Source organism: Pinus tabuliformis, chromosome Q (assembly GCF_031772625.1).
Source record: "Pinus tabuliformis cultivar Carrire ecotype Pingquan chromosome Q, CPIR1, whole genome shotgun sequence".
Lineage (NCBI taxonomy): Eukaryota > Viridiplantae > Streptophyta > Pinopsida > Pinales > Pinaceae > Pinus > Pinus tabuliformis.
In genome coordinates, this window is record NC_142296.1 from 87,334,654 (window position 1) to 87,358,617 (window position 23,964).

Genomic DNA, 23,964 nt, shown 5'->3' on the forward strand with positions numbered 1-23,964 from the left:
ATCGCAGAGTGCCTGTTGTTTGGGCTCGAGAATGTTCGCCAATGGTTGGAAATGCCAATAGTCTTGCTGTCAGTTTAAACGCACAATTAAAATAATTTTTCCATGTTTGTAAGGGTTGTTGCCACATCCTATTCAAGGGCCTGAGAACCTTTGTGGAATTTGCTTGCTCACTTAACTTGGTCTATTGTTTGAACTGCCCGGGTATTGAGGGATTGTCACGATGCTCATAAAGGACCATTTTTTGTGTCAGAAGAAGGTAGAGAGGATCAACAGAATAGTTCAGAAGTATTATACAACAGACCCCGACACTGGCAGCAGCCTGGGACCTTGCCTTGAGTAGCAGGGAGGTTCCGAGAAGTTGCAGAAGGCCCGATTATCCAAATTGGGTGTTTGGATAGGTGTTTTTGCATGATTTTTCACTAGGAGTTCAGTAGTTCTGTTCGTTTCTGAAGCTGCGCTCTCCATTCTTTGTCCATCTTCCATCTTGGAGGTTTAAGGATTGTAAAGAATGTTGCTTTTACTTTTATCTCTTTTTATTCCACTTAATGAATAAAGGCCTCCCCACTATTGAGCAGGGCCCAGAGACGTAGTCCAAATTGGATGAACTCCATAATCAAATCATTATGTCATGGTTTTTGTGTTCTTCTAATTATTTTCACATTGTTTACGTGCTTTTAAGTTCCATGGTTAATTAACTTTCTTATATGTAATTCTCATGCATCTGTAAGTAAGAGATCTTGGATCAAGTTTGGTATCGGAGCAGGTCTTTGTAGTTGCGAATAGCATGAGTTCATGCTAACCTAGAACAAGCTGCAAAAAGGAGAAGGAATGCTTAAGTCCTTTGATCGTGAAGCAGGACGTGCACAACGAAGAAGAAACATGGCCAATGAAGAAGCTCGTTGGGAAGAGGAACAAAATTTCTTAAAGGTATTCTACAATATGGCAGGAATAGTGGACAAGTTGTCCGCAGAGTATGAGAAGGCACTTGGGCATGAGACGAATGATGATGATGATCATGGATCAGCAAATTAGGAAGATGGTGGAGAAAAGTCGCCTACCTCTCCTTATTCAAGTGATGGTTCTCATCACTCTCATCAAAATTCCAAGTAAAAATCTAAGAAACCGTTCTTCAAGTTAGACGTAAAGTTTGACATGCCCATGTACAATGGAGAGTGTAGTGCAGAAAAACTTAATAATTGGATAAGATAGATAAATGTTTATCGCCGAATCCAACAGATCAAAGAAGATGAGGCGAAATTCTAGTTAGCATCTCTTTGGCTAAGCGGCAATGCTCTCGTTTGGTGGGAGAGCAAGTTGCAGAAGGGCAGCACAAAGTCAAGTAACCTTTTGTCCTCTTGGTCTAGTTTTATTTTTGCATTGAAAGACCAATTCTACCCTCTGGGTTATAAGCAAAGGGAACTTATGGACTGGAAATATCTAAGGCAAGGTAAGGGCCAAAATGTGCAAAGCTTCACTGAAGAATTTCAGAAACAAGCACTGAATATGGGCATCTCATTAGATGCGTCTGAGACTGTAACTAAGTATATAGGTGCGCTACATAGTTACATCAAACACTCATTATTACTGTTCGAGCCTACTACAATTGATGCAGCCAGCGTAAAGGCTATTCATCTTGAAAGCCGAGACAAGAATGATCGAGATGATCAAGCCAAAAAGACACCATTCAAACCTCAGCATGACAAATTCCAGAATAAATGATCCAGGTGGATCTTCAGATACAATGGCATGGAAAATCTCAAAATTCAAAGTGGCAGAAAAGTAAGTATCTTGACATCAGATCGAATTTCTCATCACTCTGATTCCAACGGTGCAAACGACACCCCAATCCGAGTCCGGATGATGAAGTTGTGGGAGAAAGAGTTTGCCTTAGTTCCTTTGAAAATGAGGCATTTTCTCCTAAAAATGGACTTAAAGCCTTTAGAAGGAAAATCACAATCAGAGAAGTCAAAGGGCAGACTTAAGGAGGCTCAGTGGAACCCCCAATCAGTGATCTCTGACTAAATCGCAATCGGGTGCAAGCAATCGATGATATCGAGATGGAGCGGTCGGAACGGGGCAGAGCTGACTTGCGATCGCGATCGGCCGATCATCGATCGACAGAACCAGAACCCTGGGCCATTGTATGAGCGGGAGACTGATGCGATCGACCAATGCCGATATCGACGATCGGTGGTCGGTAATCCACGCTAACGGGACTATTAATGAAGCAATGTGCCAATTTCGATATGGGGGTCAAACTCAATGGGTCTATGAGCCCGATTTGATAAACTTTGAGATCCGGTTTTTAAGGTTTTGGTCAAAATTATTAGTGTTTGACGAGTTTTTGTGTATTATCATTTTAAACGATAAAAATCTATCTTTGGGGTTTTGTTGTGCACGCCAATCCTTCTATTGAATAGCTTCTATTCTAACAAAAATCGACCTCCGATTTTTAAGCAACATTGTATTGTAAAGCCTGATGATTGGGAAAGTGCAAGAGAGAGGATTTTCAACACACAGTTCGAGGCAGCAGCTTGTAGGAGGGCCGATTGATCATTTTGTCTGAATTGGGTGAATTTTATATGGTTTCTTCCCCTCTCGACGCCACGAACACAGTGGTGTTGTCCATTTCTCCATCTAAGGTCTCCATTTCACAACCATTTTCCAGAATGGAGGTATAAGCCTCTTTTTATGTAACTGGTGATTGTAATTCTCTTTTTTTCATGCCATTTAATGAACAAAGGCCTCCCCATTGATCGAGCAGGGCCTAGAGACGTAGTCTGAGTTGGACGAACCCCGTTATCAAGTCTTGTTGTCTTCTTGTCATGCCTTTATGTGTTTCCTTCTTCTTTTCTTGTGTGCACATTAATTTCTGTGTTAAGCTGCAATTTTCGCATGTGATTCTTTTCATACATCTATAAGCAAAAGATCCGTGGATCAAGTGGTACCATAGCAGGTCTTTTTAGATGTGAATTGCATGTTTGTATGCTAACAAGAGACAAACTCTGAAGAGGCGAAGGGGAATTAGAGCCTTTCGATCCCGAAGTGGGGCGTGCACATCGAAGGAGAAACATGGAAGACGAATTTCATCTGGAAGAGGAGCGTAATTTCCGCAAGACCTTTTATTCAATGGCAGAGAATGTCGGTAAGCTGGTTTTAAGGCTGGAGAAAGTAAAGGACAGAAACCCAGAAGAACAAGGTTCAGCACATGGGAATGGTGGAGAAGAACCCCTCCTTCTCCTTCCTCTCACCACCGTAATCATAGAAATTCAAAGGATGCATCTAAGAAACCTTTCTTTAAATTAGATGTTAAATTTGATCTTCCCATGTTTAATGGTGAAAGTAACGCAGAGAGGCTTAATAATTGGATTAGGCAGATTGAGGTCTACTGCAGGATTTAGTAGATCATGGAGGATGAGGCAAAGATTCAGCTAGCCTCTCTACGGCTGAGTAGCACCGCTCTCGTTTGGTGGGAGAGCAAATTGCAGCGCAGTAAGAATGTGGGTAACCTCTTTTCCTCATGGCCTGATTTTATTTATGTGTTAAAGGAACACTTTTATCCCTTAGGATACAAGCAAAAAGCTTTAATGAATTGGCAATATTTAATACAAGCCAAAGGTCAGGATGTTCAGAGTTTTACAGAGGAGTTTAGAAAGCAAGCACTGAATTTGGGTGTTGCACTTGATACACTTGAAGTTGTAACTAAGTATATTGGCTCATTACATAGCTATAATAGGCATTCATTGTTGTTGTTTGAACCAACCATTATTGACTTAGCCAATGAAAGGCAATTCATATTGAGAACAGGGGCAAAAATGAAAGAGATGATCAGTCCAGAAAACCAACGTTCAAGCCTCCCAATGACAAATCTAAAGCGAAATGGAAAGGAAAGGAGAAGAAGACAACAACGGCCAAAGAAGGAGAAAGGTCGTATTGCAATCACTGCAAAAAGGAAGGCCACGATGATGATCATTGTTGGAAACAGCACCCAGAAAAGCGTCCAAAGAAGTATGGAGGAAAAGGGAAGCAGAAGACAATGGCAACTGCGCAGCAAGACCTTGGATCGGATTTCGGAGATGAAGCATTAATCACAACCATGGGAACAAAAGGTACTCTTAAACCTCATGTTAATTTTGAATCGCATGAAGGCACTAGTTCTGTGAATGAGTCCCTTCCTAATGATTGAAAGAGAATTGAACTGTTTCATATCAAAGTTGTTGTAAATAATACTAAAGTAGAAACACTGTTTGATACCAGATCCCAAGCAAAATTAATCGCAGAATCCTTGGTAAAGAAACTCGGCTTAGAAACAAAACCACACCTGAAACCTTACCCGCTTGGATGGATACATGATAAAGCAAAACTGAATGTAACCAAGCAGTAAAGTCAAATTTGTGATCGCTTCTAAGATAGTGGACGAAGTAGAATTGGATGTAATACCATTAGATATCTGTGGCATGGTGTTAGGGAGTCCATATATGTATGATAGAAAGGCAGTCTTTTTTCGTCATGAAAACAAATACCAAATCACAAAAGATGGGGTAGAATATATAGTAAGGGCTCATCAAAATAAAATCAATGCCAACCTTGTAAGTGCTGGACAAATGAAAAGGCTGGTGACTTCCAGTAAGGGTTGCATGCTGATGGTTGTAAGGGAAAAAGAGGCAGAATTAGCTGATGCTTTCCAGGGCTGTGATCAGGAACATAAACAAGAATTATCTAAATTAATTTATAATTACGATGAGTTGTTTCAGGAACTGAAGGGATTACCTTTGAAGAGGGAAATCCAACATGAAATCCATTTGCAACATGATGCTCCTTTGCCAAATATTGGCATGTACATGATGTCAGCCATTGAGATGGAGGAAATCAAGAAACAGGTGCGGGAATTGCTGGAACAAGGGGTCATCAGGCCGAGCACTTCTCCGTGTGGTTCACCGATTATCTTAGTGCCAAAGAAAGACGACACATGGAGGATGTGTGTGGATTACCGTGCACTAAACAAAATTACGGTGAAAAATCGCTACCCTCTTCCACGCATTGATGACTTATTAGATCAATTAAAGAATGTTGTTTATTTCACCAAGTTGGATTTGCGCAATGGTTATCACCAAGTCTGAATTGCAAAGCAGGACGAGTGGAAAACCACTTTCAAGACCAAACAGGGGTTGTTCGAATGGATGATGATGCCATTCGGACTTTGCAACTCTCTAGCCACTTTTATGAGAGTCATGATTGATCTCTTTCAGCGTTTCATTGATGAATTTGTTCTTGTATATTTAGACGATATACTTGTCTTTAGTAAAAGATGGAATGAACATGTGTGTCATGTGAAAAAAGTGCTTGATGTATTGAAAAATGTAAAACTCTTTGTAAAGTTGTCAAAGTGTGAGTTCGAGAAAACCTCTTTGGGTTACCTAGGTCATATTGTTGGTCATGGTCAGTTAAATATTGATCCTTCTAAAGTTGAAGCAATTGTAAATTGGCCTAAGCCTACTAGTGTAATCGAGGATCGTAGCTTTTTAGGTGCAGTCCAGTATTAGAGGAGATTTATTGCTAATTTCTCTGTTATTGCAACACCTTTGCATACATTGACAAGTGTGAAACAAGTCTTCCAATGGGGAGGAAGACAACAGAAGTCCTTCGAAACATTGAAGGAAAAGATCAGCACCACGCTAGTCTTAGCCTTACCCGATCTCTAATAGCCATTCGAGATCGAAACCGATGCCAGCGATTATGCCATGGGAGCTGTACTGATGCAACAAAAGAAGCCGATTTGTTACCATTCTGAGAAGTTTTCTCAAGCTGTGATAAACTATCCCACTTATGACAAGGAGCTTTATGCCTTGGTGCAGAGTGTGAAAAAGTGGAAACACTACCTAATCGGCAAGGAGACCATCATCCATACGGATCATCAGCCCTTGTAGTACCTTCAGTCAAAAACCAAGTTGCAACAATCTCGTCATTTCAGGTGGATGGGTTTTCTTCAACAGTTTCATCTGGTAATAAAGTATAAGAAGGGCACTAGCAATAAAGTGGCCAATATGCTATCTCGCCCTCCTATTTTTGCTTCTATTATTTTGCATAATGCTTTGTTGTCTTTTGAGAGTTATGCTGAACAATATGCTAACGATGATGACTTTAAGGAGATTTATGCAAAACTAACCCATGGTTCACAGGTGGACAACTATCATTTGCAGGGGAAACTGTTGTATCACCTTGGTAAATTGTGTATTCCCACAGGGGAAAGAGTACATGTAATTCGAGAGGCCCACACCTCTCTTGTGTCTGGACACTTTGGTGTCAAAAAGACTTTATGTCATGTACAAAGATTTTGTTTTTGACCTCATATGAAAAACATTGTGACTCGCTATGTAAAGGGTTGTGTGATGTGTTATGTTTCAAAGCCCTCTAATAGAAAACTCGAGCTCTACACACCTCTCCCTATTCTGAGTCATCCATGGGAAAGTGTGTCAATGGACTTTGTAGGAGGTTTGCCTTTGTCTAAAAAGAGTCGCGACTATTTGTATGTTGTCATTGACAGTTTTATTAAGATGTGTATTCTTATGCCTTGTAAAAAGCAGATCACTGCAGAGCAGACTGCTTCTCTTTTCTTTCAGCATGTTTGGGTCCATTTTGGATTACCCACATCGATTGTGTCAGATCGAGACTCTCACTTTCTCGGAGAGTTCTGGACCAACTTGTGGAAGATGATGGACACCAAATTGAAAAGAAGCACGACATTTCATCCACAGACTGACGGACAGATAGAGGTTGTCAACCGTACCGTGGTACACTTGTTACGAGGTTATTGTGGGAAACATCCCAAGTTGTGGGATGAACATCTCCCATATGTACAACATTCCTACAACCGAGCAGTGCATTCATCTATGCAACGTTCACCATTTGAGACATGTTTTGGTTACCTGCCAAAGGACCCTTTTGATATGGTCTTTGGAAGGGAAGATGGCTCCAGTGGACGTAATGATAGGGACAAAGCTCAACAGTTCATTTAGCGAATCCAATAGATTCACCAAGCAGTACAAGAGCAGTTGGAGAAAAGTCAAGCCCGTTACAAGGCTTGACATGACAACGACCACCAATTCCAAGTGGGCGATAAAGTGTGGTTCCACATCAGCAAGGACAGGATGAAGGGAGAAGGTAAGAAATTGCGACCAATCCGGTATGGTCCATTCACCATATTGGAGAAGATTGGAAATAATGCCTTTCGTCTTGATTTACCGATATATATGTAGATGTACTCAGTAGTGAATGTTTGTATTTTTGGGTTGTGTTATATTCTTTCCATGACTAGCCCACATAGTTAACCAGGGGTTAGAAAAAATTTGGTTTTGGGCCCTATGTTAGGTTGGGCGGACCCACCTATGGTTTTGTGCATGATTTTCGCACATGTTTTTGGACGCGATGGTTTTCGGTCCATGGTTTTGGATGCGATGGTTTTTCGGTCCATGGTATTGGATGCTTCGGCATGTATAAATATGTATTGTAACATTGAGAGGAACATAATGAAAAATCAAGCTGGTAGTCCCAGTTTTGGGATCCAGTGGGAAAATCTCTGTGTATATGTGTTTTATGTGTTATGTTCTTACATTGTTTATTTTCGGTGTTTTTTAGAATTCGTATGTAGGTAATTTCTGTACAGGGTTAAAACCTTCATTTGATATCAGAGCAAATTTGGCTTCAAGGGGACGCCTTTGTTGCTAAGGGGTTTCGCTTGGGCCTGTGGTAGACCTTGTTTATCCACCAATAGGGGTGTCCGATGAAGAATGGAAGAAGTTGGATCGGAAGGCAAAGAGCACAATACGATTGTGTGTCTCAGATTCAGTATTGCTGAATGTATCAGGGAAGCTACGGTGAAGGCTTTGTGGGACAAGTTAGGGACCTTGTACCAATCTAAGTCTCTGGTGAATAAACTTTTCCTGCGAAAAACGCTGTATAACCTGAGGATGAAAGATGGAGACTCAGTGATAGAGCATTTGAACGCATTTAATACTGTGGTAAGTCAGTTAGTGTCTGCTGATATTAAAATTTCATATGAAGATAAGTGCATCGGTTTGTTGTGTTCCCTACCAGATTCGTGGGATAATCTGGTTATTGCAATAGGTAGTAATGCAACTACCTTGCAATTTGATGAAATAGTCTCAGACTTGCTGATGGAGGAGATGAGACAGAAAAATATGGAGAGCCAAAATGGTGATGCCTTGTCTGTATGAGGACAGTCCCAGAACAGAAACAAAAATAAGTCATCGAGTGGGAGATCTAAATCTAGAGGGAGATCTAAATCTCTAGGAAAACCTGTAAAGGTGGTGTGCTAGAAATGCGAAAAGGAAGGGCACTTCAAAAGGGACTGTAAATCTAAAGCTCCTGAAAAAGGAAAGGGATCTGATGAGGCTCCTTCTGCAGAGGCGAAAACCACCCCAGATGAAGGTGGGGATGTGTAATTGTCTTCTTCAAGTACACATGTAGATCATGAGGCATGGTTGATTGACTCAGGTGCATCCTTTCACTTCACTCCCCATAGAGAGTGGTTCTGCGAGTATGAGAAATATGATGGTGGTGATGTCTTCTTGGGGGATGATAAGAAGGCTAGAATCATTGGTCGCAGAAAAGTAAAGTTGAAGTTGCAAGGTGGAAGGGTTAGAACGCTTCCAGGTGTTCTACATATTCCTGCATTAGCCAGAAATTTGATTTCTGTAAGCAAGCTGTATGATGCAGGTGTAAAAACAGTGTTCGAGAAGGATACTTGCAAAAAGGTTTGGGGAGCACTGGTATTGATGCGGGGAGTTTGGATTGGAACTCTGTACAAGCTGCAAGGTAGCACTATTATTGATGGGTGCAATAGTTCTATGGTTCCTGAAAGTGGAGCAGAAGATCTAGTGGTGTCTGGAGAGAAGACCATGTTGTGGCATCAAAGGCTTGGACATATTGGAGAGAAGGGCCTTCAAATACTTCATGGTAAAGGTATGGTAGAAGGTATGAATAATAGCTCTCTGGATTTTGATTTCTGTGAAAATTGTGTATATGGGAAGCAAAATCGAATGAGTTTCCCCTCTGGTAGTAAGAGGGTGAAACAGATATTAGAACTTGTGCACAGTGTTGTGTTTGGACCTGTGGAGGTTCCATCACTCGGTAAGTTTGTGTACTATGTATCATTTATAGATGACTTCTCAAGGAATACATGGATATATTTCCTTAAGAAGAAATCTGAAGCCTTTGACTGTACTATGTATCATTTATAGATGACTTCTCAAGGAATACATGGATATATTTCCTTAAGAAGAAATCTAAAGCCTTTGACAGGTTTAAAGAATTTAAGGCTCTCGTGGAAAATTGGACAGAGAAGAAGATAAAGGTGTTGAGGACAGCTAATGGTGGAGAGTTTTGCAGCAAGGAATTTGAAGAATTCTGTAAGAAGTGTGGTATAGCATGGCAGAAGACTACTCCATATACACCTCAACAAAATGGAGTTGCAGAACGAATGAATAAGACGTTGATGGAAAGGGCAAGAAGCATGCTTAGTGGTGTTGGGTTAGGACATGAATTCTAGGCAGAGGCGGTGGATACTGCATGTTACTTGGTCAACAGGGCACCTTCATTAGCGTTGGAGGATAAGATTCCACAAGAGGTATGGACTGGTAAGAAACCTTCTCTTTCACATCTAAGGGTACTTAGATGTGATACATATGTACATGTTCCAAAGGAGAAACGAACCAAGTTGGTTAGTAAATCTGAAAAATGCATCTTTATTGGGTATAAGGATGGTTTAAAGGATTATACGGTTTGGAACCCAGTAACAAGGAAGGTTGCGTACAGCCGAGATGTAGTGTTCAGAGAGGTAAAAGATGTTATTAAACATGAAGTCCAACCAAAGGAACCTGAGAAGATAGAGTTTGAGCTAAAGGAGGAAGAATCAGACTCTACAGCAGAGGAGGAATCAGAAGATGAAGAGCCACAAACTCCGGCAGTGAGAAGATCAGTTCGAGAAAGAAGGCAGCTAGAAAGGTATAGTCCATTTGCTTTCTGTTCAAATTTTGTTTTGTCTGTTACTGATGATGATCCCAGAATTGTGAAGGAAGCAGTGGATTCGGAGGATGGAAAACTCTGGAAAGAGGCCATGGTTGATGAAATGGCATCTTTGCACAAAAATGAGGCTGGGGATTTGGTGGAGTTGCCAGCTAGAAGGAAACCCATTGGCAGCAAATGGGTGTTCAAGAAGAAGACAAATGCAAAAGGAAAAGTGGAGAAATACAAAGCTCGGTTGGCAGCAAAAGGTTATTCCCATGTGCCTGGAATTGATTTTGGTGATATTTTTTCTCCTATTGCCAAGGTAACTTCTATTAGATTACTTTTATCTGTTGCTACTGCTTTTGATTTTGAGGTAGAACAGATGGATGTGAAGACAACATTTCTTCACGGGGATCTAGAAGAGGAGATCTACATGAAGTAACCTAAAGGCTTTGCAGTGAAGGGTAAGAAAGAACTAGTATGCAAGTTAAAGAAGTCTCCGTATGGATTAAAATGGTCACCAAGGATGTGGTATCAGAAATTTGATACATTTATACGGGGACTTGGCATCACCAGAAGCAAAGCAGATCACTGTGTGTATTTTAAATTAATTGGTGACTGTGTTATTTATCTGGTCTTGTATGTGGATGATATGTTGCTAGTTGGAAATGACAAAGAAATTATCCAGGATTTGAAGACCCAATTGTCCTCCAAATTCGACATGAAAGATCTTGGTGCTGCAAACTATATTTTGGGCATGGAAATTAAAAGGGATTGGACAAAGAGGAAGCTTTGGTTAAACCAGAGGAAGTATGTCGAGACAATACTGCAGAGGTTTAATATGCAGGATAGTAAACCGGTGAAGGTTCCTATTCCTGTAGGTGTGAGGTTATCTACTGAAAAGTGTCCCAAGACACAAGAAGAGGAAGAGGACATGTCCTGTGTCCCATATGCAAGTGCAATCGGTAGCCTGATGTATGCAATGGTCTGTACTAGACCAGAAATTGCACATGCAGTGGGAGTATTGAGCAGGTTTATATCAAAACTAGGGAAGGAGCATTGGACAACAATGAAGCGGGTTTTCAAGTATTTGTGTGGCACTAGTGATTATGGCTTGTGCTACCAAGGAGGACCAGGATTAGACAGAGTGTTGGATATTCGGGGCTTTGTTGATGCAGACTGGGCTAGAGATTTGGATCAGAGAAGATCTACAGGTGGGTATGTGTTTAACCTATTTGGAGGTGCAGTCAGTTGGATGAGTAAGAAACAATATGTAGTGGCACTATCAACTACAGAGGCAGAATACATGGCAGCCACTCATGCAAGCAAGGAAGCAGTTTGGTTGCAAAGATTATGTTCAAGTATGGGGTTAGTACAGGAAGCTATAAGATAGACTGTGACAGCCAAAGTGAAATTTTTTTTGCAAATAACCCCGCATATCATTCAAAGACAAAGCAAATTGATGTTCAGTATCACTTTGTGAGAGATATGATAGAAGACAAAAAGGTGTTGCTGGTAAAGGTGGACACTTTGAAGAATACTGCAGATGCATTGACAAAATCTGTGAGCTCTGAGAAGTTCTTTTGGTGTAGAGAAACAATGGGCATTGTAGGGCTGGATAAATGACTAAGCTCTCTTGTGCCCCCCTATGGAAAGAAAACAACATGTGGTAGAATGTTGGGTTGTGTTATATTCTTTCTATGACTAGCCCACGTAGTTAACTAGGGGTTAGAGGGGGGGAGGTCACAGGGGGTTTGAGGGGCACCCGTAACCCCACTTTATGGGGTCTAGGGTAGTGCCCCAAAAAAAATTGGTTTTGGACCCTATGTTAGGTTGGGCGGACCCACCTATGGTTTTGTGCATGATTTTCGCACATGTTTTTGGACGCGATGGTTTTCGGTCCATGGCTTTGGACGCAATAGTTTTTTGGTCCATGGTATTAGATGCTTCGACATGTATAAATATGTATTGTAACATTGAAAGGAACATAATGAAAAATTAATTTGGTAGTCCCGATTTTGGGATCCAGTGGAAAAATCTCTATGTATATGTGTTTTATGTGTTATGCTCTCGCGTTGTTTATTTTCTGTGTTTTTTAGAATTCGTATGCAAGTAATTTTTGTACAGGGTTAAAACCTACATGTATGAACCACCATTTATCATGGACACCGATGAGGTGGGCATAGTTCCTACACTTGATGATTTTGCTCCAGAATATCTCGATGAGTTACCTAAAGACATCATCCTTGACAGAAGGACCAAGACTTCACGGCGAGGAGATGTGGAACACCTTTGAGTTGGTTTCAAGGGAATGCACCCTAGCAAGGCCAAATGGTTGGAGAAGGAAAAGGTGAGGGAACAATTCCCTCACTTGCCAATTGACTAATGAAAGCTTTTGGCAGTCTAAAAGCTCCTCAATGGGGAGGATTGATCCAGGTGGATCTTCAGATACAATGGCATGGAAAATCTCAAAATTCAAAGTGGTAGAAAAGTAAGTATCCTGACATCAGATCGAAGTGCTAGTCGCCCTGATTCCAACGGTGTGAATGGCACTCCAATCTGAGTCCAGATGATGAAGTTGTGGCAGAAAGAGTTTGCCTTAGTTCCTTTGAAAATGAGGCATTTTCTCTTAAAAATGGACTTAAAGCCTTTAGAAGGCAAATCACAATCGGAGAAGTCAAAGGGGCGGACTTAAGGAGGCGCAGCGGAACCCCCGATCAGCGATCTCCGACTAAATCGCAATCGGGGGCAAGCGATCGGCGATATCGGAATGGAGCGGTCAGAACTGGGCAGAGTCGACTTACGATCGTGATCAATGATTGGAGCGATCGGCCGATTGGTGATCGGCAGAACCAGAACCTCGGGCCCTTGTATGAGCGGGATGCCGATGCAATCAACCGACGCCGATATCGGCGATCGGAAATCCCCACTAACGAGACTATTGACAGAGCGATGTGCCGATTATGATATGGGGGCCGGACCCGATGGGTCTATGAGCCCGATTTGATACACTTTGAGATTCGGTTTTTAAGGTTTTGGTCGGTTTGATTAGTGCTTGACGGTTTCGGTTTTTGTGTATTATCGTTTTAAACGATAAAAAGTTATCTTTGGGGTTTTGTTGTGCCCGTCGATCCTTCTACTAAACGACTTCTAGTCTAACAAAAACCGACCTCCTATTTTTAAGCATCATTGTGTTATAAAGTTCGATGATTGGAAAGTGCATGAGAGAGGATTTTCAGCACACAGTTTGAGGCAGCAACTTGTAGGAGGGTCGATTGATCATTTTGTCTGAATTGGGCGAATTTTATATGGTTTCTGCCCCTCTTGACGCCACAGATGCAGTGGTGATGTCCATTTCTCCATCTGAGGTCTCCATTTCATACCCATTTTCCATAATGGAGGTATAAGCCTCTTTTTATATAATTGGTGATTGTAATTCTCTTCTTTTCATGCCATTTAATGAACAAAGGCCTCGCCATTGATCGAGTAGGGCTCGAAGACGTAGTCTGAGTTAGACAAACTTCGTTATCAAGTCTTGTTGTCTTCTTGTCATGCCTTTATGTGTTTCCTTCTTCTTTTATTGTGTGCACATTAGATTTCTGTGTTAAGCTACAATTTTCACATCCGATTCTTTTCATACATCTATAAGCAAAAGATCCCTGGATCAAGAAAGGAAAAGGGAAGGATAAGAAGATTGTTGTAGCCAAGAAAGGGGATGGAGCAACACCATCTTGCACTCATTGCAAGAAAGATGGTCATGACGAGGACCACTGCTGGAAGCTGCATCGGAGTTGAGACCGAAGAGATTCAGTGGAAAGGGGAAGCAGAAGATAGTGGCAACAACGCAGGACCTTGGATTAGATTCCGGTGATGAGACATTGATCACAGCCGTGGGCGCAAGAGGTAGTCTTTCTATTAATGATAGTTCTGATTCAGTTGCAAGTATTAGTTATTTGAATGAGCCTGTAAGTAATGAGCGGAAGAGAATTGAGTTATTCCACATTAGAGTTGTCATAAAACATACAAAGGTGGAAACTCTGTTTGATTTAGGTTCCCAAGCAAACTTAAAACTAAGCCTCATCCGAGTCCATACCCATCTGGTTGGGTAAGCGATAAAGTTGCAGGTCACCAAGTAGTGTAGGGCCATATTTGTTATTGCTTCTAAATTAGTAGATGAGGTAGAGTTAGATGTAGTGCCTTTGGACATCTGTGGAATCATCTTGGGAAGCCCATATCTATATGACAAAAAGGCCATTTTCTTTCGGCATTAAAATAAATACCACCTCACAAAGGATGGGGTAGAGTATATAGTCAAAGCTCATCATGCAAAAGTTAATGCTAGCCTTGTAAGCGCAGGATAGGTTAAACGACTTGTTAATTCTAGCAAAGGGTGCATGCTCATGATAGTGAGAGTGAAAGAGGGCGAGATGGCGAACACTTTCAAAGGTTGTAATCCTGATCAAAATAAATAATTATTTGAAATTGTTTCTAATTATGATGAATTGTTTTAGGAGCCATGAGGATTGCCCCCTAAACGAGAAATCCAACATGAGATCCATTTACAACAGGATGCTCCTTTACCGAATGTTGGCATGTACAAGATGGCTTCTATCAAGATGGAGGAGATCAAGAAACAGGTGCAAGAACTATTAAATCAGGGAGTCATCAGACCAAGTTCTTCTCCTTGTGGCTCACCAATCGTGTTGGTGCCCAAGAAAGATGACACATGGATAATGTAGATTACAGGGCGTTAAACAATATCATGGTGAAGAATCGATACCCTCTCCCTCGCATTGATGAATTGTTAGATCAGTTAAAAATGTTGTTTATTTTACAAAGCTGGATTTGCATAGTGGTTATCACCAGGTTAGAATTGCAGAGCAGGACATTTGGAAGACTGCGTTCAAAACCAAACAGGGGCTATTCAAATGGATGGTGATGCCATTCAAACTGTGCAATGCTACAACCCTGGTTATGAGGGTAATGAATGATTTATTTATGCCTTTTCTTAATCATTTTGTTCTTGTATATCTGGACGATATTCTTGTGTACAGTAGGACATGGGATGAACATGTGTGTCATCTAAAGAAAGTGCTTGATGTTCTGAAAAAGTGAAAAGTTGTATTTGAAACTGTCAAAGTGTGAGTTTGGGAAGACTTTTCTGATTTATTTAGGCCACATTGTCGACAATGGACAATTAAAGGTAGATCCCTCTAAAATGGAGGCGATTATGAATTGGCCTGAGCCCACGAATGTTACAGAGGTTCGAAGTTTTCTGGGCATGGTACAGTATTGGAGAAGGTTCATTGCGAACTTCTCCATTATCGTAGCCCCCTTGCACGCCTTGACTAGTGTGAAGCAAACCTTTCAATGGGGAGGAAAACAACAAAAATCCTTCGACACACTGAAAGAGAAGATCAACACAACATCAATGCTAGCCTTACCAGACCTTCAACAACCTTTTGAAATTGAAACAGATGCCAACGGATATGCCATGGGTGTTGTATTGATGCAACAAGGAAAACCTGTATGTTACCATTCAAAGACTTTCTCCCAAGCTATTATGAATTATCCCACGTATGACAGGGAGTTGTACGCCTTGGTCCAGAGTGTAAAGAAGTGGAAACACTATTTGATCGGCAAGGAGACCATTATCCATACGGATCATCAGCCCTTGCAGTATCTTCAGTCACAGACCAAACTTCAACAAGCCCATCACTTCACATGGATGGGATTCCTCCAACAATTTGATTTGGTGATAAGATATAAGAAGGGCGCCGTCAACAAAGTAGCAGATATGCTTTCTCGCCCTCCTATTTCTGCATTTGTAGTTTTGCAAAATGTTTCTTTATCGTTATAAAGTTATGCTGAACAATATGCTAATGTTAGTAATTTTAAAGAAATCTATGCAAAACTGACTTATGGATCACAGATGGACAATTATTACTTGCAAGGAAATCTATTGTACCACCTTGGCAAACTATGCATACCTAGTGATGAAAGGGTTCATGTAATCATAGAGGCTCATACCTCTCTTGTGTCTGGTCATTTTGGAATTGAGAAAACTTTATGTCATTTGTAGAGGTTTTGTTTTTGGCCTCACATGAAAAACATCGTGACTTGCTTTGTAAAGGGTTGTGTGTTGTGTTTTGTTTCAAAGCCCTCTAATAGAAAACTTAGGCTCTACACACCACTCCCTATTCCAAGTCAACCATGGGAAAGTGTGTCCATGGACTTTGTAGGAGGTTTGCCTATGTTTAGGAAAGGTCATGATTATTTGTATGTCTTTGTGGATCAGTTTAGTAAAATGTGTTTTTTAATGCCTTGTAAAAAGCAGGTCACTGTTGAGTAGACGACTTTTCTTTTCTTTTAGCATGTTTGGGTCCATTTTGGGTTGCCCACACCTATTGTGTCAGATCGAGACTCTCACTTTCTTGGGGAGTTTTGGACCAGCTTGTGGAGAATGATGGACACTAAGCTGAAAAGAAGTATGACATTTCATCCGTAGACTAGTGGACAGACAAAGGTTGTCAACCGCACCGTGGTACACTTGTTGCGAGGCTATTGTAGGAAACATCCCAAGTTGTGGGATGAACAACTTCCTTGTGTGCAACATGCATACAATCGAGCAACACTTTCATCTACACAGAGCTCACCGTTTGAGACATGTTTTGGCTATTTAACTAGATATCCCTTGGACATGGTCTTTGGGAAAGAGGAGGATAACAATGGACAAGATGATAGGGACAAAGCACGAAAGTTCATTCAACGGATACAGGTGATTCATCAGGCAATGCAGGAGCAGTTGGAGAAGGGTCAAGCTTGGTATAAAGCTCGACATGATAAGCACCGAGTTGATGATCAGTTTCAAGTTGGGGACAAGCTGTGGCTCCATATCAACAAGGATAGAATGAAGGGAGAAGGGAAGAAGTTGAAACTCATTCGATATGGTCCCTTCACCATATTGGAAAAGATTGGAGACAATGATTTTCATCTTGAATTGCCTGCTTATATGCAGATGTACTTAATGGTAAATGTAGAAAACTTAAAGCTTTATGAACCTCCATTGATTATGGATACTGAGGAGGTTGCACAGATTCCTACAGTGGATGATTTTGCACTAGAGTATCTCGATAAGTTGCGCAAAGATATAATACTCGACTGGAAAACCAGAACTTCACAATGGGGAGATGTGGAGTATATCCGTGTTGGCTTCAAAGGAGTGCATCCAAGCAAAGCTCAATGGATGGAGAAGGAAAAAGTGAGGGAGAAATTTCCTCACTTGCCAGTTAACTGAAAAGTCTTTTGGTGGTCCAAAAGCTCTTAGTGGGAGGATTGGTCCAGGAGGATCCTGGAGGATTGATCCAGGTGGATCTTTAAAAGGTACCAGTGGCATGGTAAAAGGCTCAAAACTCCAAGTGGCAGAATCTGGATAAACTTAGCATCAGATTGAAGTGCTCGTCATCCTGATTCCAATGATGCGAACGACACTCAAATTCAAGTTTATATGAAGAATTTAGTGTAAGTCAAAGTTGATGTTTGACTTATCTAGGCGGCAGGAGGAGTGATCTGGTAGAAACTCTTAGTGAATGGGGAAGTGCCAAGTGGCAGGCTTCCATTGGTCCGTCATTTCGCTTATTGCAAAAAAAGAGTCACAACTTAAGGAGAATCGACCCCGGTAAGATCTCGGCTGCGATTGCGATATCGCATATCGCAAGTTGGAGGAGGAACGAGTACTTAAGAATCGACCCCCGATGAAGCCAGGTTGTGATGCAATATAATCGTGATTTCATATTGCACAAGTACCACGCTAATATACATGTTACTGATGGACTCCGCCGATTGCGATTTGCGAGGAGGATCCAGATGCGATAATTTATAAAGTACATTCTATTATCCTCGTAGGTCCGCGATCATCATTGAGTGTGGGTCTTCACCGATTGCGATTATGATGGGGTCCCCTATATGTGATATGTTATATATCATGTCCTATATTCCTGGCGGGTCCGCTGTATCATAGAGTGCTTGTTGTTTGGGCCTGAGACTGTTCGCCAATGGTTGGAAACGCCGATAGTTTGCCGCCGGTTTAAACACACATTTAAAATAATTTTGCCATGTTTGTAAGGGTTGTTACCACATCCTATTTAGGGGCCTGAGAACCTCTGTGGGATACGCCCGCTCACTTAACTTTGGTCTATTGTTTGAACTGCCCAGGTATTGAGGGATTTCTGCCATGCTTATTAAATACCATTTTTGTGTCGGAAGAAGTTAGAGAGGATCAACATAATAGTTCAGAAGTATTGTACTGTAGACCCTGACACTGGCAGCAGGCGGGACCTCGCCTTGAGCAACAAAGCGGTTTTGAGAAGTTACAGAAGACCTGATTATCCAAATTGGGTGTTTGGATAGGTGTTTTTGCATGATTTTTCGCTAGGAGTTCAATGGTTTTGTCTGTTCCTGAAACTGGATTCTCCATTCTTTGTCCATCTTCCATCTTGGTGGTATAAGGATTGTAAAGAATGTTGCTTTTAATTTTATCTCTTTTTATGCCACTTAATGAATCAAGGCCTCCCCACTATTGAGTAGGGCGGGAGATGTAGTCCAAATTGGACGAACTCCTTAATCAAATCATTGTGTCATGGTTTTTGTGTTCTTCTGATTATTTCCACATTGTTTACGTGCTTTTAAGTTCCATGGTTAGTTAACTCTGTTATATGTAATTCCGATGCATATGTAAGTAAAAGATCTTGGATCAAAGACGCAATCATTATTGCCACCAAGGATCACATGGTGCTACTACCAAGAAAAATCCCTTAGCCTGATATGATAACCTGCAAAGAACAACATACAAGGTTAGCTAGGTTTCAAATTGAGATGGGTGGCATTATCACTGTGAGTCCCAACCATACGAGCTACCTTTGATGGGCTTAGTATTTTAACCTTTTCAAGGTGCACATGGATGCGTTTATGATTTCTATTTCTTTGAGTCTCAATCCCCTTTCATATTTGGATCTATTTACTTGTCTTCAACATTTTTTTGATAACGTCCCAAACTCTTCCCCAATAACATCAAGGCCCTTACTTGCTTGTTGACCTTGTAAACCATCTTTGCCTCCCTTGTCCAATGATGAAAAGAGTAGAGATAAGTTTAAGGGAGTGGTTAGGGAGAATTCACCTACCCTCTAACCCATAACATTGGGAGTTAATGTTTAGGCACGTGGATCCTTTCCTTTTTTCTTAGTTTGTACTTCCTTTGTGTTAACCTACTTTGTCGACTTGCCACCTAAAGCATCCAATGACCTACACCCTCCAACCAGTTGTTAAGCCCTTGTTATGGTCCTCAATTCTCCGCCATTATCTATTATTTCCTCATGCATGCATAATATTGCACTTGGAAAAAACTCCTCCTTGTCACCATAATTTGTTATGGCAATACTTGTATCCTATATTCCTAGGTCTATCCAAACCATATAGAAACCATAATACCTCAACACCATTGTGACCAACCTTGCTTCAAGCTCCAAGAAAGAGAAAACCTCTTCGAGGTTGATTGATTGATCAAAACAACAAATGAGATACATATTGAACTTCCCATAATCTAATTTACCTAAGTAACTATGCCTTAAGGAAGGACATCCAAATAATTCTTCATCGGGTTGATGTATTCACAACCATCAAATTATCCATTGATTGATGGAACATGTTCAACTAGAAGGTTACCAACAACAATAGTTGGAGTAGTCATCACAATAATTGATTATAACTAGGTATGGGATTTTACAAAGGTTGTAGATTGTTTTTCTCAACTGCATCAACAAGAGGATATGTTTGGGGTAACATGAGATAGAGGAGTCTATAAACTTAAGTATTGACCATCTTTAGAGGTGCATTTAGAGAGTGCATTAAGAAAAATCTCCATAACTATTTATAATTTCTCAATAGATGTTATGTCACTAGGATCCCAATGAAGGGAGTTGGAATCACATGTGGGACAATAATCATGAAATGATTATTGCTCGATGAAGGAAAGCTCAAGTTCAATATCCAACATACATGAAATGAACTATCCAACTTCTTCCCATTGTTGATGGCACACAACCTTGGATTTTAGAAGGAGGAGGAAGAAAATGTAGATTACCATGAGTAGGAACCACTATGACGTATAACCATAAAGATCTAGTGTTGCATTAAACATAGTGATTTGGCAACAAAACTAGCATTGCTGGTGGTAAATCCTTACTAACTAATTGGTGGGATCTTCACACATCTTGGTGCTTAAAATTACCAAGGCATAACTAAATTGTAATAGTAATAAACAAAATCCGTTGGCATTGATAGATATGCACACTAAGTTAGTTGGAAATATAAACTGCTACACTAACCCAAGAATGCAAAAAAAAAAAAACTAAAAAGCACAACACAACTATAATACTCACTATAAAGAGCCCAAAGAACTTATTGAACTTTAATGATTTAACACATAATACAAGATCTCACTTTGTTTCTTTAAAACTTGCAATCTTGGCCTATTTATACATATTCAATGACTCATCATGAACTACTTAGATCCACATGTTGACCCCCAATTATCTGTAACTTGCATTCAAACAAACAAATAAGCAAGTAGAATAGGCGTGTTCTTCTAAAAATAAACAAAAACATAATAAATAATACATCAAGAAACGAACTGAAGGGCTTTCAGCTTGAGTGTTAATCCTAACTCAACAAATTCACCATGGTATACAAAGTGTAAAGACAATAATCAACAATCCTTTCTTGATTATTAGAAAGAGTGACTGCATCTTTTGCATGCTTATGCTTTGCAAACTTCCCCATGAGGACACACACTCATCAGATCGAAGGTAAGTGCCTAATCAAAGATCTTTGTTCGGTATTTAGGTGTGGACTTGCATTTGTCCGTATAAAGATTAAAATCCACTATTTCACATGGGTACATAGTGGTATATCATTAGAATTCCATTTTTTCTCCACATAAACACTATTTGAGTAGTCTAGGACTAGTGACCATAATCCCATAGAAACCAAAATGCCAAACTTTCAACCTAGTTATTCCTCAAGCTAACTCATCAACTACTTTGGGTTACCATATAACTCTATGTTCAGGTCGTTGCTACCACATAATGGGCATTTAGGGACATGTCTACAACAATAGATACATTCCTTAGAATGGCCCTCTAATTTAGGGTGATAAAGTGGATATAATGATTGAATTCTTTAGGGAGTTTGTTCACTTTAACAAGGTTAATAGTTTATCCTAAACAAAATAGTGAATGTCCCCATCCTCTTAGAAGACATCCTCCAACAAATTTAGTACCACCTATTGGCCACAAACTAAGAGTTTATCAACATAAAGTAACAAATGGATTCTATGGATATCATTAGTGCTTGTATAATCTTGAAGATTCTTAAAACCATTAGTTTGTCATTCCATCAACTCTTTCACATACATCAAAGTTCATTATAGGAATATCAACATGGTTCCAAGCCCACTTTGGCATAAGTCATTGGAGCATCTAACAAACAACGCCCTGCATACAATCACACATGTAGAATGTTCTTAATGCTGTGAAGGATTATATTTATATCAAACAAGGATATGTAACATTCAAACTTTTAAGCGACAATGAACCATTGCTCATAGTTCCACCAAGAGGCCTTAGTAGGACCCTCCAAACTTCTAAAAGTACAGCCAAGTCAACAAAGGCGAAGGATGATTTTTCTAGTATGCTTTTCCCTGAGCGATGATCAACCCTAAAATAACTAAAGGACCTTCTCAATGAGCGTTTTGGACACCAACATAATATTGTTATATGGGAGTACAATGGGAGACGTCTCATTTTTTGGGGGCATTTCCCCACTTAAATTATGTTGTCTCAAATAAATAATCGAAACACTCTACATACCAAAAACCCATAAGAAACATTTTTACAAATCTCAAGGGCCCATGTGAATGCCCAACCAAGGGAAACAATGACTTTTTATATGTATTGGATTTTCACAACAATGTTTGTAATCAATATTTTCTTAATTTGTTGATATAATATAAATAACCAAATTTTCTACCTAAAAGTTTGTTTTAATTATGAATAAACACATCACTTTTTAGAGTTTTTACACCAATAAAAAGGACAAGGTGCACACACAACATCTGTAAACACTAAAAAAAACAACCAATCAAAACTTTGAAACAAGCCACCTAGGAAAAAGACAAAGCCCTATAATGGGTGAAAAATGGAACATTGTTAAGAAATATTATTCCTTTTATAAAAAGTCAAACATCCATCCAAGGGAATAGTGTAAGGCTCGACAGAAACTAGAGAAATCATGCCCTAAAAGCCATTGATAAGGTGTGTCAGGGAGAATACAATCCCAAGGTCATATTGTATACCAAATCGTTTAAAACAAGAAACCATAAGCCAAAGTAATGAGCTACTAGTTAGGATATAAGATCAATGAACCCTTATAAGCAATAGAAGCCGCTCATGAGAAATAAGCTTCATTTCAATGATAATATAGCCACTAAGAACCACAGCGAGCATAAGATCCAAGCTCATAGGAAGAGGCCACCACCATCAACATATAACTCGATGCAACATCTATAAAAGGCATAGGGTCACTACCATCAACATAATACACATGCATGTTGCCATCAACATAAGATACATGCCTGTCACCCTCAATAGGATACACAACTCTATCACAATCAACCAAAAGTACATGGCCACCACCATCACCAAAACACACATGCCCATTACCATCGTTTGAAGGTTGTTAACTTGTGTAGGATAATATGCCTTCGAAGTAAGTCTGCGAGGTTGACTTACTGCGAAAAGCACATAGAACATGAGAGAAAGCCTCTGAGCTTGGTCATAGAAAACACACAACAAGAATCCAAGTGATATTTAGAGGTGTCGTGGCTCTGCTCCACCCTTGAACTCAATGATTTCCTAGCTTCGCCTTGCATTGAGAAGCATTGTGCAATCTATGAGTGGAACCTTGCAAGGATTTGAGGTAGGAGCTGTTGGGTCTAGAAGGAGATGAGTGCCTTTTGTCATCTTCATTATCAATCCTAATCTTGTTAAGGTTTTGCTTTCTTTTTGTGATGTGTAACTATTTGTATTACCATCCAATCTAAAAGTGAGAATAAGATCTTTGGTACCTTGCTAACCTCAATCAATAAATAATTAATTCATAAAAAACTAATATACTACGAATGAGAATTAAAAAATTGAATATAAATGAAGAGAAAAACATTTTTTTTTTATTAATTTCCAAAATGAACTCAATATTACACACAAAATTTCCATCTTATATTTAAATAAATATAATTTTTATTAAAAAATAAAAACTACCTCATGAATAATGCAATATAGCATAATTAGAAAAAAAACCTATATTTAATGGTGGCTCACTTTCCAAATTCCCGCCATTTTATTTGCAAAACTTGTGAAAGGAGACCGTTGTCGTTAGGAAAGGAAGAGGGGGAAGGTGCGCAATAAAATTTAGGCTTGAAATTAAGAGAGATGCCCATTAATTAATGAAAATGAATGAAAAATCAAGGCAGAATTCGTATGATGATAGTGTAGGGTTTGAATTATGATAATAGGTGGAAAAAAATAAGAGATTCTTTTGTTTTCGTGGGCGGGTGGATTAATGCTTATAGTTATGGAGGGAGGGCAGGAGGAGGGCGAAGAGGAGGAATCACAGGGAGGAAGGGTTCGAGGTGGCTGTTTTTGGAAATCGATAATAATATTTAGCAAGGCGTCTCCATACCCATCTGCATATTCGATCTCGCATCATCGCACCAGCGAGCTAAGTTTTCACCATTGGTCCCATTGGCATCTACTCGGAGGTCCCGCCATGGTCAGCCCCGGCTTCTGCAAGCGCCCAACAATAATAATTATCCGTGAGTTGTCC

The 23,964-nt window shown here is 40.1% G+C and overlaps 2 protein-coding genes across 3 annotated transcripts in view; both read left to right on the forward strand.

Moving 5' to 3' along the window:
* Positions 1-16,726: 16,726 nt before the first annotated feature.
* LOC149218377 (uncharacterized) lies at positions 16,727-17,323 on the forward strand. The gene is made up of 2 exons (XM_089386545.1): positions 16,727-17,056; positions 17,123-17,323. Exons 1-2 carry the CDS (start codon positions 16,727-16,729, stop codon positions 17,321-17,323), a joined length of 531 nt encoding a protein of 176 aa, XP_089242671.1.
* Positions 17,324-23,667: 6,344 nt separating this feature from the next.
* LOC149218378 (DDT domain-containing protein PTM-like) overlaps positions 23,668-23,964 on the forward strand; it is a 57,639-nt gene continuing 57,342 nt past the window's right edge. Inside the window, exon 1 of one of the 2 annotated variants that reach the window (XM_089383928.1) lies at positions 23,668-23,953. The gene's annotated coding sequence lies outside the window, so the exon portion shown is untranslated. The remainder of the gene's footprint in view (positions 23,954-23,964) is intronic. The other variant, XM_089383929.1, reaches the window with a different exon arrangement.

Excerpts from the sequence above, each read along its gene's own strand:
- LOC149218377 (XM_089386545.1), top strand. The coding sequence starts at position 16,727 with ATGGTCTTTGGGAAAGAGGAGGATAACAATGGACAAGATGATAGGGAC. Across the intron at positions 17,057-17,122 it reads ATATGCAGATGTACTTAATG|ATTCCTACAGTGGATGATTT; the intron begins GTAAATGTAGAA and ends GAGGTTGCACAG.